Source organism: Chrysemys picta, chromosome 5, assembly GCF_011386835.1.
Source record: "Chrysemys picta bellii isolate R12L10 chromosome 5, ASM1138683v2, whole genome shotgun sequence".
Classification (NCBI taxonomy): Eukaryota; Metazoa; Chordata; order Testudines; family Emydidae; genus Chrysemys; species Chrysemys picta.
Window position 1 is genome coordinate 30,749,057 of NC_088795.1, and position 14,489 is coordinate 30,763,545.

The following is a 14,489-nucleotide window of genomic DNA, read 5'->3' on the forward strand; positions in this document are numbered from 1 at the left end:
CCTGCTTTGTCTATCGCTTGCAGGAAGAGCAGCCCGTTGCAGCTAGCTGGTGGGGGCTTGGAACCAGGGTGGACCGGCAGCCCCCCTATCAGCTCCCCACTCCCCTAAGTTCCCTGTGCAGCAGCTGCCCAGCAGGCTATCAATTGCAGCTGTCCCTCCCCCCACTGCCATGTGCTGCTCCTGCCCTCTGCCTTGGAGCTGCTCCCCGAGACTCCTGCTTTCTGTACAAGGGGGAGGGAAGGAAGAGGGGGGCTAATGTCAGGGTGTCCTCCTCCCCCTGCACCCCACTTACCCCATCTTCCATAGAGCAGGGGGCACACACACCAGGGCTCAGGAGGGAGGGAGCTTGCAGCAGCTGTGGTCTCAGCAAGCTGATCTAATTAACAAGGCAGTGTACTTAAAGGTGAAATGTGCATATCTCCCTCCATTCCTGCTGCCTTATAGAGTGAGAGAGTTAACCCTTGAGTGCTCAGCCAATTGCTAGTTCATCATCTAGCAGTAAGGGAAATATCCCACCCTCTGACTCCACCAAGCTTCACAACCATCATCACTGTGTACCAGTATTAAATGGTTTGTTTAAAACTTAGTGTGTGTGTGTGTGTGTGTGTGTGTGTGTAAAAAAAATATAGTCTTTTGTCTGGAGAAAAAAATTTCCCTGCAACTTAACTCCCTCATTTACATTAATTCTTATGGGGAAATTGGATTCGCTTAACATCATTTCACTTAAAGTCGCATTTTTCAGGAACATAACTACAACGTTAAGTGAGGAGTTACTGTATTTGCCCAGCAAAAATTCATATGTGTTGATGAGTAATAAGTAGTCAGCATAATAATCAGCTCTTGTATAGTAGATTTCTAAGCTTTTGTCATTTTTCCCCTCTGGAAGGAGTTCAGTCTCTCCTATTATAACCAAATTAGCTCTAAAAATCAGAGGAGAACTCAAGTTTACCACTGAAAAAGACACATCTTTCTTCCCCATGCCTGCCTTCTGTAGTTCTTCCACATATTTCTGCAAATCCTTTACTTGATTTTCTTTTTCTTTAAGCTGTTCCAATTTTGATTTTAATTCAGTCTGAAAAAAAGAATTAGAGAAAAGCAGCATAAGCAGGTGAACAATTTAAGTATACAATTTGATTTTACAGGTAACTTCACTAACAAAAAACAATTATAAACACACAAGCAAAACTGCTCAGAACCCAATTATTTTATCTACTAAAAAAGTTAGAAGGTTAAGATCGGATATATACAAAATTATGTATTTCATTCTATACAGTCATCCAGTTGTGTTACATGCAAGACCATCAGCCAAGCTCACCTCCAGATCTTCATTGTACACTTCAGCATTTTTAACTATATTCTGTAAGTTGGTAATTTCATGTATTAGTTGTATCTGTGGAGCAATTGAAGCAAAATTGCAGAGGATATTAGAAAGCACCCATCCATTAATTTTAGTTGCCATCACCATGAAAATAAGCAAGATCTACCTTAAATTTTCCCCAGGGTTTGGCAAGACAATATGTTGTTTACTATAGTTAAGAAACAAGTCATTACATCCACTTTAAGGCAGAAAGAAAAGTTGCATGAAGTCACAGCCCTTTACTTCAGCTTCCCAATAGTTTAACAAGGATTTCAGCATACCTCAACCTGCCATAGCCCAAACACAGGATGCAGTGTGATGCAAAATAAATGATTCATGCAGGAAAAACTTAAAAAGTGAAATTCAATCCTTAAGATTAAGTAATTTTTTTATAAGCTCAGTTGCTATTGAGTTTGGGTTCCCAAGACTGCAGGGAAAGGTTTAGATATGGAGACTGTCTCCTCAATAAAACCCATCGTTACAACATTGGTTCACACTTTTAGTAAAAGCTATTTTAGCAACTTTTAGGGAAAATGCAGTTTTTATAGCAACCTCAGTTTACTGTCAACGAGCAGCTCAATCTTCATTCCCTCCTTCCAACCACAAATTGTGCACCTCAATAAATCAAGAAATAAAATCCTCAGAGCATGTTTTACAACTGTCAAAAGATGCTTTTATTAGCAGTCAGCTGTAGTCAGCTGGCAAGAATCAAGCAAGATTTACTTTTGACCTTTAACATAAGTGATTTTATATTTTCATATTTGCCGTGAATTAGAAGTCAGCATCTTCTATACCAGTGTTTCTCAAAGCCGGTCCGCCGCTTGTTCAGGGAAAGCCCCTGGCGGTCCAGGCTGGTTTGTTTACCTGCCCCGTCTGCAGGTTCGGCCGATTGCGGCTCCCACTGGCCACGGTTTGCCACTCCAGGCCAACAGGGGCTGCGGGAAGCGGCGTGGGCCGAGGGACGTGCTGGCCGCCCTTCCCACAGCCCCCATTGGCCTGAAGCGGCGAACCACAGCCAGTGGGAGCTGCAATCGGCCAAACCTGTGGACACGGCAGGTAAACAAACCGGCCCGGACCGCCAGGGGCTTTCCCTGAACAAGCGGCCCGACTTTGAGAAGCACTGTTCTATACTACATAATTTCCCAGTACGTAGAAGTATTTGTCTTAGGTTTCTTTGCTGACATAGTATCATTCAGCAAAAGCAAGCATTTCAATGTCCTACAGATATTACTGCTGAGTCTCTCAGTGATATTTAATTCACAAAACAAGACTTGAATAGTTATAAGTCAGACCTATACAAGTCGTGCATTTAGAAATGCACTAAAGCAAGATCTTCTGTTCAAGATGTTTGAGTTAAATATTTAACTTTATTAAATTATCATTTAGAAAGCACTGTTTACTAACTTTAATGACAACAGCACTCTTGACAAAAATCCAAAATAATGTGAAGTGCAGATTAGTAAATTCAGTTTTTACTGTGGACATTATCCAAATTACAAACAGCTTATTTAGCTGAAATTCAGTTAAGGAGTGCAACCCTGAACTTGCCTGCATAATGAGGTCAGAAAACTGGAGCAAATTTTTCTCCACGACCTAGCGTCGAAATTCCACAATCCCTCAACTAGTCTGAACATACTTTGTAATTTTGTGTTCATGATCCTTGGTAATAAATATGTCATTTGGAATAAGGTCTTATACTACACACTTCTGAAAACAGACTTTACCTCATTTTTCAGAGAAGTCTTACCAGGCTGTAACTTCGATTTTAACATCTTACCTCATGGTCTTTTTGAGTTTGTTTTTCCAGTTCCTCAAATTCATCTGTTTCTATCTTTTCCTTCAGTTTCTCCTTCAATTCACGTATCTCCAATTTCAGCTGTTCATTTTCTAATACTAGGTTGTCAAAGTTAGCTTGCAGGACATTCACCTCATTTCTAGCAATATCCTAAAAAAGGAGGAGTGATGTGTTATAAGACGGTTTACTTGCATTTTAAGCTGATTTCTATTAGGACACTGAGCTGACCTACCTTTTCTAGTGCTAGTGTTTCACAGAGTTGGACAGAATCTGCAAAGTCTTTTTGACTCTAGAAAAAGAAATGCTTTCTGTTAGCCATTTTACAAGATTGAGTGACTTAGTTTAAAAAAATTAGTACTGTATGAGTAGCCAGAGTTGAAATAAATAAAATAAACCCTCAAATTAAGATGCATTTATTTTTAACCACCACATTATGAAGGCTGCTAAGATGACGACAACAACATTGGTTAGTATAATGTTTAGAGATATAGGAAGCATAATTAATCTTGTAAAAGAGGTCAGCTTGGCCAGATCAGATTACAGACTAAAAAAATTATAAAAATAAATTCCCTCAGTTGTGTACGATCTTGTATTAAATTATCAATCTTGAAAGTTACCCAGTTCATATTAGCTCCAGAATTCCATTCGCTTTCTGAGACTGCATCAGGGGTAGGCAGACACAGATAATCATATTCAGAATACTCTGAAAACATAGCTAAAAAAAGATAGATATGTGCATTTAAAAACAAAACAAAACACAGCAACTTGTCCATGATGGTAAAATTTGTTTTCTCACAAAAAGGATTCTATCAGTTCATAATCAAATATGGTGTAGCCATATCTGCAAATACTGCTAACTGGATAGAAATTTTTGCTCCTATGTGGTCCTTCTATAAATGGCCTGGAACTATGCCACACAGTTCAGTCTTCAATACCCAACATCCTGTAAGCTAACAAATATTAACAAAAGGAGAGGAAAATCCAATGGATTCTCTGTTATGAAGTGATAAGAATTATAGGTAAGGAAAAATATTGCCTTTAGAGGAAACCCAAGGGGGAAAAGAATTATATAATTTTAAAATGGTGTGCTCATCCTAGAAGGGGTTTTTGGGGGAGTGGGGAAGCAGGAGGGAACAAGTTCCAGTGAACAACAACTTTGTCCAAGTACTCCTGTATACCCCTTATCCCCAGCTCGGGCCTCTGGAAGAAAGGGGTGAACCTCTGCCCTTCTAATGAGGCTTGTGAGTATTTGACCACTGTGATTCTGATTATGTTGACAAAGGATTCACCTATTCCTGCTGAGAGGTTTAAATTTTTTGGGAAAAAAAAAGAACTCAGCAATTTTGACAGGGACCCTTTGTTGTAAAGAATGATTTGTCAGTACCCGAAATATATAGCTAATCTTAAAATGGACCATTTTTGGGTGCATTTTCTTGGGGAGACACCATGGGTCTAGGCTTTTGCCCTTTTTCTGAAATAGACAGCAACTGAAAGTCTGAGACAGGGCTAAGGAATTTCCTTGAGCCAAGTATGTGAACATCACCAGTTACTTTTACCTTTTATTTGCCTTACTGGAGTGCTGTTTTTACCCCTTTGTCAGGAAACCTAGAAGCAAGTCTTCTAGTTCGTTATTATTCATGTGCAGTATCTCTATTTTAACTCATTTGCTCTGTATCATCCTGTACAGCTGCTACGCTAAGAGTAAATTCTTTTACTCCAAGCTCCATTTATATTGGAGAGCTCTCTCCCCATCTCAACGTCTTCATTTGGATAACCAGTGAGCACCTTCTAAATCAAGTTTCCTTGTTAGTGTCTTCTCCCCAAACATGTACTCACAATCCTCCATCTCTGGAAGCTTCTCTGCCAATGTTTTCATTTTTTTGGCATCAGTTGGCTTTAGCTTTTCAAAATTTGCAAAATAGCTGATGTCCCCTTGATTTATTTTCCCTGGGGCCCAAGTAACTCTTCTTTTTCTTTTGGCCTGAAAAAGGGGAGAATACACAAATGAAGTCATATTAGAACAATAACAGTCAAGTGAAGCATTAATAATAAAGGTAACTTTTCCTTCATTTTACTCCTTGTTCCCCTAACAGTATAAGCAGATAACTGCAATACAAACAAAATCACCCCCTTTAGTTTTTTCCAAAATTAAGGTTCAGCTAAGCAGTTTGTTTTCCACAAAAGTACTTCTTGTACCAGTTATCAAAGAACTTTACAGACAATGGATTGAACCTCACAACAATCCTGTTACTTAAAAAATTATCCTCATTTCAGACTGGGTAACTTAGGAAGAGATTGTGTAATTCACCTAGATTCAGATAAATTCTTATGATAGCCAAGACTAGAACTCAATTCTTCAGAATCCTAGTCCTATGCTTTACTCAGTAGGTCATCTTGTGCATCTTATTATAGCTAGCTTACTGCAACACCAGCTAAATAGCCTGACACTGTACTGAAGTGTCAACCAAAAGTCTAAAGATTAGTCATTTCATAAGCTTTACAGAAAGGACCACTTTTCATTATATTTCACAGATCTAAGGAAAAACGCACAAAACACCTTCTCCAGTTATAGGTCAAGATTTCCCAGGTGTCCTGTGTGACCCTGAATAATTACTCAGTCTTACTTTAAGATCTTTCTGGGATGTAAACGAGGAGGAGGTGACAAGCATTTCAGTTAGATTGAGTATCCTATTTTCTTGTATTTTCTGAAGAGAGTTTTTTTCTTCTAACAGCTGGGCTAATTGGTCTTTCTCCATCGCGTGGAGATGAGTCTTTGAAGAAACCTACCATTATAAAAAAAAAAGTGTCAGCTTTGTTGTTCCTTCAAGTAACAACTACTTTTATATAGATACATAACATACAAGCCCTTTTTTTTTAAACTCTAACTTGGAGCAGCTTTCCATATATGTTGTCAGTTTTCTTGATGGAATAATCTAGCTTGTAGTTTACTTTTTAAAATCTAATATTTATGAGAGTTGAACAGGGAAACCCAGTGTTTCCTAGCAAAGAAGAGAAGGTTACTCACCTTGTGCAGTAACTGAGGTTCTTTGAGATGTGTGTCCCTGTGGATGCTCCACTTTAGGTGTCAGTGCGTTCCAGCACTGATCAGAGATTTACGATAGTGTCCATGCAGGTCACGCGTGCACAGTAGGTGTCTCACGGTGCTGTTGGTGCTGCGCCTAGTGCACGCATGACCCGAGCCCTCCAGTTCCTTCCCTACTGCAGAGTCCCAACTGCAAACTCCAAAGTAGAGGGGAGGAGGGTGGGTAGTGGAGCACCCACAGGGACACTCATTTTGAAGAGCTTCAATTACTGAACAAGGTGAGTAACCTTCTCTTCTTCAAGTGCTGTCCCTGTGGGTGCTCCACTTTAGGTGACTCTAGAGCAGTGCCCCTCAGAAGGCAGGAGGGACTTCTGGTTCGTTTGAGTCATGAGGTGAATACGGTTAGGCCCACTATGGGCATCAGCCCTGGAGTCATGAGTGATTGCATAGCGCTCAGTAAATGTGTGGACAGAGGCCCAAGTGCCCACCTTACAAATCTCTAGTATTGGAACATTATGTAGGAACACTATTGAGGTGAAATGGATAGTAGAATGCCCTCTGATGTGCACAGGAGGGTCTGTGTTCCGAATATGACAGCAATTTTGAAGGCATGTGGAGATCCATTTAGACAACCTCTGAGAGGATATTGCATCTCCTTTTGAGCGCTCGGTATTACTGTTTAACTTGTTCTGAGCAGGCTAGTTCATCATGATGGAACCATGTAGGAGCCACACTTGTAGGTGGACTATCTCTGGATTTGGGTGAAGAGTGTGAGCGTTGTGCTGAGACAGCAGTTCCGGACAACGAGGGAGAGCTCGAGGGGCACATATCGCCATGCACATCAGGTAAGCGTACCAATCTTGTCTGGGCCACGTCGAGACTGTGAGGATAACCATGGCCCTCTGTGTTCATATCTTGTGTATCACACGTGATATCAGTGGAATTGGTGGGAACGCATACATTAGTTGTGCATCCAATTTGATGAGAAAAGCGTCCCCCAGTGATCGGGATCCAAGTCCTGCTCTCGAGCAGAACATTGCACATTTGCAGTCCGTTGGGGATGCAAACAGTCAATGAGCGGAGTGCCCCACCAGCAGAAAATGGATTTCAAAATTCCCCCATTCATCTCTCATTCGTTGTCTCGGGAGAAGTACATGCTGAGCCTGTCCACCATCGCATTCTAATAGCCAGGAAGGTAGGAAGCCGAAATGTTTATGTTGTGTTCTATGCATCAGTTCCATAGCTTCGGTGCATAGCGAGTGTCAACAAGCGCCTCCTTGGCAGTTGATGTAAAACATGCATGCAACGTTGTCTGTCAATGTGAATGGATTAGTTCTTTATATGAGGTCGGAAATGCCTGCAGGCATTGCGGACTGCATGTAGCTCTAATAGATTGATGTGTAACTGAGTCTCCGCAGGAGACCATTTGCCTTGAACCGTGTGTTGATGCATATGGGCACCCCCCATCCTATCAGCTAGGCATTTGTGGTGATCACAATTGATGGAGGTTCCTGTTGGAACAGGATGCCCATACAAATATTTTCTGGTCTTGTCCACCAGTGTAGAGAGTCAAGGACACTGAGTGGTACTGCAAGTTGTTTGTGTAGGCTGTGCTTGCTGGATATGTATATTGTTCTTAACCAGCCCTGTAGGTAGCGCATATGTAGGCTTGCGCGTCACACCACAAATGTTGTGGCTGCCATGTGTTCCAGCAGTTGCAAGACAGTATGAGCAGGTATTTGAGGGCTGACTCAGACCTCTGAGATAAAGTTTGTCAGAGTTGTGAATCTGGTCTGGAGCAGGGATGCCTTGGTTTCTATGGCGTCGAGGTGTGCCCCAATGAAGTCCAGTTGTTGGACTGGGATTAGAGTGGATTTTCATTCATTTATTTGGAGCCCTAGATCCCTGAATAGTGAGATAGTGGTTTTGACTGTGTCCATTGTTTCATGTTGAGTTGGTCCTTTGAGAAGGCAATCATCCAGGTAAGGGAAGATCACTATTCCCTGTTTGTGTAAATATGCCGCAACTACCGGTAGGGTTTTGGAGAAAAAACTCTTAGAGCAGTAGATAAGCCGAACGGTAGTACTCTACTGGAAGTGTTCATGTCCTACTGTGAATCACTGGTATTTTCTGTGAGCAGGATGAATGGTGATATGGAAATAAGCATCGCTGAGGTCGAGGGCTGAAAACTAGTCCCCTGTTGCAGTGCTAGAAGTATCGTGCCGAGTATGACCATTTTGAACTTTTGGAAGCATATGAACTTGTTGAGTTTTCTGTGGTCCAAGATAGGTCTCCCTCCCCCATTCTTCTTCTGGGTCAAGAAATAATGGGAGTAAAATCCCTTCCCTTTGTATTGTGAAGGCACTCGTTCCAGGACATCTCGTTGTAGAAGATGATCAACTTCTTGTCGTAACAGGTGCCATGAGATGGGTCCCGAGAGAGGAATGGAGAAGGGGGTAGGGTAGGTGGTCGGGATGGTATATCCCGAACGGATTATTTCTAAAACCCATTGGCCCGATGTTATTGAGGCCCAGATGTGACAGAATGGGCAAAGGTGATGACCAAAATATGGGAATGGATTGCGCATAGGTGCTGCCTGGTGAGGGAGGTCGTTCAAACCCTCGACCAAAACTTAAAAATTGTGGTTTTGGAAGAGCCGAATGGGAAGTTGGCGCTTGGGATTGAGGTGCTCTCCGACACAGTGAGCGTTGCTGTTGATTATTGTAAGGCCATTGTTGCTGCCAATTATTGGAGGAGTCTCTGGGTCTCTGATAAGGTTGGTACCTTCTTCTCTTTGCAGGTGGGGTATAAATCCCCAGAGTGCATAGAGTGGCCTGAGAGTTCTTCACTGAGTGGAGCACCTCATCAATTTTATTCAAGAACAGCTTTTCTCGATCAAAAGGTAGGTCTTCTACTTTTGATTGTAGTTCTCTAGGGATGCCAGAGGCCTGCAACCAGGATCACTAAGGCTGTGGCACTGGCTGCCGTGTCCACGATGTCTAGGGATGCTTGGAGGGCTGTTTTGGCTATGAGTTAGTTGACCCTCGTTTAAAATGGCCTGAAATTGTGACTGTTTCTCCTCGGGGAACTCTGCTGTGAACAAGCTACATTTCCCATAGTTATCATAATCGTATTTTGCCAACAAGGCGGAATAGTTGGCGACTCTAAATTGTAATGTGCCTTTAGAATAAACTTTGCACCCAAACAGGTTGAGCCTGTGGTATCAATCTAAACTGGGTTTGCTTGCCGCATTGGTTAGTGGCATCAACTACCAAGAAGTTGGGAGGCGGATGGGCAACAAGGAAGTCTGTACCTTTTGCGGGGACACAATACTTTTTATCCAACCTTTTGCATGGTGGCGGAATTGAGACCAGCGTCTGCCAGACTGTCTCTACTGATTCCAAGATGGCATCATTGATGGGGAGAGCGATCTTGGAGGCAGATGACGGCTGTAATATTTTACCAGCTTGTGCTGGTTTGTCTGCACTTCCTCCAATGGGATGTCCTGGCTTTGGGCAACCCATTTAAACAGTTCCTGGAACTGTTTGAAATCGCCTACCGAAGCAGGCAGTGGTGGCATAATTGCCTCACCTAGGGAGGAGGAAGAATTGTGTGCAAGAGATGTAGTCTCCTGTTCTGTGCCTGTTTCCATGTCATCCCCAACTTCCTGAGCCTCCGTGGGCTGTGGGGTGGGAGATGCTGGGTTGAACCGTAGTTCGCCTCTATGAACCATGGGTGGCCTGGAGCGTGGACCCCGGTAAGTTGCCCAGGGTTCCCAATGTGCCCATTGCATGGGGAAGGCCACTGGTACGTACATCCACAGCGGTGTGCACCATGGTCGAGCCATCTGGTTGTAATGGTATCTTGGCCCCGTATGGCTCCAAGGTGGTTGGCATTCTTTTGGTGAGGAATGGTCCGGTGAGAAAGTGCCTTGTTCCTGCACCTCATCATCATCTTCACTAGACAAGTGTCATTTCATGAGAGCTGCTGAAATCTCCTCCATTGCCCCGGGGGAGCCTTGGTACCGAGTTTTGGGGAGGTCGGTGCCGACAATATCATCAGGTCTCTCTGGTGCAGCAGAGACTGTGTCGGTGCTGATGTCGGAACCTTCGGTGCCGCAGGGTCCACTCTCATCCATGCCAGCACTGGTGCCAACTGTGTTGCATGTTTGGTCAGTGCCGACTTGGTTTTCTCCACCGGAGCTGCCTGTGCTGTCGGTGCTGGGGGCGGAGGCATGGTGCCTGAGGAGAAACTTGGTGCAGAGTCCCTTACGGGTGAACTCAGTGCTGTGGAGGAGGCATGTCTTTGTCTGTGCCTTGACGGTCTCCTTCGTTTGGGCCTCAGCGGTGCTGGAGGTACCCAGAGTGCCATAGGTGCTCACCTGAGCATATGTCGTCAATGGGGGTTGTGACCTAGCAGGAGACCACCGCTGTTTTTGCGGTGCTCTCTGCAGAGACGTCTGAGCCCTCTTCCTCTGTCTTTTGGAGGGTACATCTCCTTTTTCTGTTGGAGGAGCACCCGGAGAGGCAGTCTGCGTGTCCGATTCAGGTTGGAGGGATTTCTCCATCAAAATCATTTTTAGCCTGAGATCCCGATCACATCGGGCTCTGGCTTTCAAATTGCTGCAGTGGGTGCATTTTTGGGGGATATGCAGCTCACCCAGACATTGTACGCATGAGTGCTCCTCCAAAACAGGCATTACTTTGCGGCAGGAACCGCAGTGCGTGAAGCTTGAGGAGCCAGGCATCTTAACGGTTAACGTCCCCAGGATGGAGGGTAACTAAAGAAATTATTATTATTTTTTTAAATAAAATTAACAGTAATGCTAACTATAACTAGCTATTTAAACTAGGGCTGCTGATTAATCTCAGTTAACTCATGCGATTAACTCAGAAAAATTAATCACTATTAATCGCAGTTTTAATCACACTGTTTAACAATACCAATTGAAATTTATTAAATATTTTGGATGTTTTTCTACATTTTCATATATACTGTATTCTGTGTTGTAATTGAAATCAATGTGTATTTTTTATTACAAATATTTGCACTGTAAAAATGATAAACAAAATAAATAGTATTTTTCAGTTCACCTCATAAAAGTATTGTAGTGCAATCTCGGTCATGAAAGTGCAACTTACAAATGTAGATTTTGTTTGTTACATAACTGCACTCAAAAGCAAAACTATGTAAAACTTCAGTGCCCACAAGTCCACACAGTCCTACTTCTTGTTCAGCCAATCACTCAGACAAACAACTTTGTTTACATTTGCAGGAGATGATGCTGGAGATAATGCTGATTGCTTCTTGTTTACAATGTCACCAAAACGTGAGAACAAGCATTTGCATGGACTTTTGTAGCTGGCATTGCAAGGTATTTAAGGGCCAGATATGCTAAACATTTGTATGCCCCTTCATGCTTTAACACATCTGGCACATAAATATCTTGCAACGCTGGCTACAACAGTGCCATGAGAATGCCTGTTCTCACTTTCAGGTGACATTGTAAACAAGAAGCAGGCAACATTATCTCCTGCAAATGTAAACAAATTTGTTTGTCTGAGCATTTGGCTGAACAAGAAGTAGGACAGAGTGGACTTGTAGGCTCTAAAATTTTACATAGTTTTAGTTTTGAATGCAGGTTTTTTGTACATAATTCTACATTTGTAAATTCAACTTTCATGATAAAGAGATTGCAGTACAGTACTTGTATTAGGTGAAAGACTATTTCTTTTGTTTTTTGATTACAAGTATTTGCATTGTAAAACAAATATAAAGTGAGCATTGAACACTTTATATTCTGAGTTGTAATTGAAATCAATATATTTGAAAATGTAGAACACATCCAAAAATATTTAAAGAAATGGTATTCTAGTATTAAACAGTGAGATTAATTTTTTTAATTGCACGATTAATCGCGATTAAAGTGGAGCACCCACAGGGACAGCACTCAAAGAAGAAACAAATTCCCCCAAATTCTAGACATGACACTACACTAAATACAAGACTTTAAACTAGATGTTTCCGAAAGACATACTCATGATTAAAACGTCAGATATCCAGAGAGACGTTCCAGATCACTCCAGCTCGATAAAAATAAGCATGTACAGTTTCTAGTGGCATTTCAGGAGAATTCTTCTCTGAGAACTAGTGTCATGGCAATACCATGACTGCTCTAAATACCACAGCCATGCAGAAAAATAGGAGTTTCCTCAAACTTTAGAATAAAAAGTAATTGACCATCTCAGCAGAGAGAGGGCAAGACGTTTGTACGCTTTTACAGGTCTATGGGTAGAGATTTAAAATTTGGGTCTCTTAAAACAGATGACTTAGGTAGATCTAGGTAGGAAGTTTCCTGCATGACCACAAGCTTCTGTTTTCCCCTAAAAATTCTGCATAGATTTTATAGGCTTTGAGACATAGCATGTTGTTGTTATTCCATGTCTAGTTTTTAATGCTTTGATTTACATTTTGGATCTTAAAATAACTAATGATTTTCTTTAAGATAGCTATGCAAAGAAGTAGAGTCTTTATTTTAAAAAGGAAGTACCAGGGTGGAGCTAATTATTGTGCTCTTTCTCAACCTCTCAAGGCATGTTCAGGATCTGAGAGTAAACTTCCATTCTATATGGCTTTTCAGGGTAGAAGACTGGAACAAGGCCTTCTGATAAGATCTGAATCCTTAAGAGTGACACTATCAACTTGAAATATAGTCATTATAAACAGTTTTAGGTACTACAATTATATCTGAGTTTTCCTATAAAAGTGTGGTCTTACAGTCCTCATGTCTTCTATTATGTGTACAAAACAGAATGGGAATTGTCTGATTTCTCTTAGTGTTTCTGCTGTACAGCAAAGCCGCTTGAAGAAAGTTTGCTGTAATCTCAATTTGTCAAGGGAATGTCTATTCTGCCTTTTCATATCAGGAAATCCATCAGCCAGAGATTATGGGGTTGCATTAGTGGATTTGCTGAGTATGAGAAGTGATGATATTATTTGAAAATTTTCAGGCATTCATGCTGCTACTGCCGCACCCCACCCCCCGGCACACTTGCTTCCATGTCTCCTGACTATACATGACATACACTGAAAACACAGGAAAATTTCTAATCTCAGTTACAGTAATCTTGGGAGTTTTTATAATAGTAGGTTACGAAATTCTAGGTTAGTGATTCTTCAAATGCTGCAAAAGGAAGAAAATCCTTTGATTGCCTCTAGAAGTGTGGTAGCTAAATGAGAAAAACACAGAACCTAGAAGTGGGGTCTGCATGCATCTATCCCTACACCTATGGGCACATGGGATCTAGTTAGGTTAATTGCACTGAATCTGTGAAGTTTCACATATGGATCTATGGAAGTAATGACATACCCATAGCTACCATGAGCTGTTTTGTTATACCACTTTGCACAACAAGCTGAAGTGCGTGAAGTTGAGAAGTGAGATATGGTCCAAAGTATTTTAAAAGCAAGTGCAGTTTATCTTCAAGTTTAGTTGCCTTTTATTTGGCATTTTTTGGCCTTCCTATATTAAATGCTATATGATTAGCTTTATATGTTCTGACATACTTCTTCCAGCTGCCTTTTCAAGTCCACTATTTCCTTGCGATATCGTTTCAGGAGGGCATCATCATCCAGGACTTCATTGACTTTTGGAGTATTCCTCATTCTTTTGGCTGTATTGGCAAACTGGAAAAATGACCATACAAGACAGTGAAGCTTCCCATTAGCAGAAGTTACAGAATAAGTAAATAAATCTTTATAGTTCTCTATCAGAGTGAAAAGTCATAACAGGATGACTAGAAGGTAAAATGAATATTTACTATTTGAGTAGCAAGCACCAAATTAGTTAAGGCTGCAATTCAACATTACACCTTGTTATTTTCACTTACTCATAACTTGTTCTTTTTTTTTCCGGGGGGAGGGGGGGCGGAGGGGGGGAATGGGAGATGGATGTGTGGGAAGGAAGGAAGGAGCGGGGCCGAAAGCTTCCATTGCTGGTATCAGCCCAAAGATGAAACAAAGAGGTTATCCAGCCAAATTTGATTTTGGAGAGCATAAGAAATACAACAAACCCAACCCTACAGATAAGTAAAAATTGAGTAGTTCTATTAACTTCACTGGGACAACTCATTCAAGTAAGGGTGTAGGTTCAGACCTAAAGCACTTTTCCAATTAAAAATAAATTAAAAAAAAAAAAGCCAAAACATTTTGCACATAGCTCAGAGTGCCTGACCTTAAGTTTGAACTTCACATATCATGAATCCTGAGGCAGTTGCTCGTTAAATTCAGCTATC

The 14,489-nt window shown here is 41.6% G+C and overlaps 1 protein-coding gene across 4 annotated transcripts in view; it reads right to left on the minus strand.

The window, feature by feature from the left end:
• The window catches only part of CENPE (centromere protein E), an 81,767-nt gene that overhangs the window by 49,635 nt on the left and 17,643 nt on the right, over nucleotides 1-14,489 (minus strand). For 3 of the 4 annotated variants that reach the window (XM_065596183.1, XM_008170146.4, XM_065596184.1), the window contains exons 12-19: nucleotides 13,762-13,881; nucleotides 5,777-5,935; nucleotides 4,989-5,133; nucleotides 3,770-3,867; nucleotides 3,385-3,441; nucleotides 3,135-3,302; nucleotides 1,316-1,390; nucleotides 950-1,072 (exon numbers count right to left, since the gene is read on the minus strand). In XM_065596183.1, coding sequence (XP_065452255.1) covers nucleotides 950-1,072; nucleotides 1,316-1,390; nucleotides 3,135-3,302; nucleotides 3,385-3,441; nucleotides 3,770-3,867; nucleotides 4,989-5,133; nucleotides 5,777-5,935; nucleotides 13,762-13,881 — 945 coding nt within the window. The remainder of the gene's footprint in view (nucleotides 1-949; nucleotides 1,073-1,315; nucleotides 1,391-3,134; nucleotides 3,303-3,384; nucleotides 3,442-3,769; nucleotides 3,868-4,988; nucleotides 5,134-5,776; nucleotides 5,936-13,761; nucleotides 13,882-14,489) is intronic. The other variant, XM_042859967.2, reaches the window with a different exon arrangement.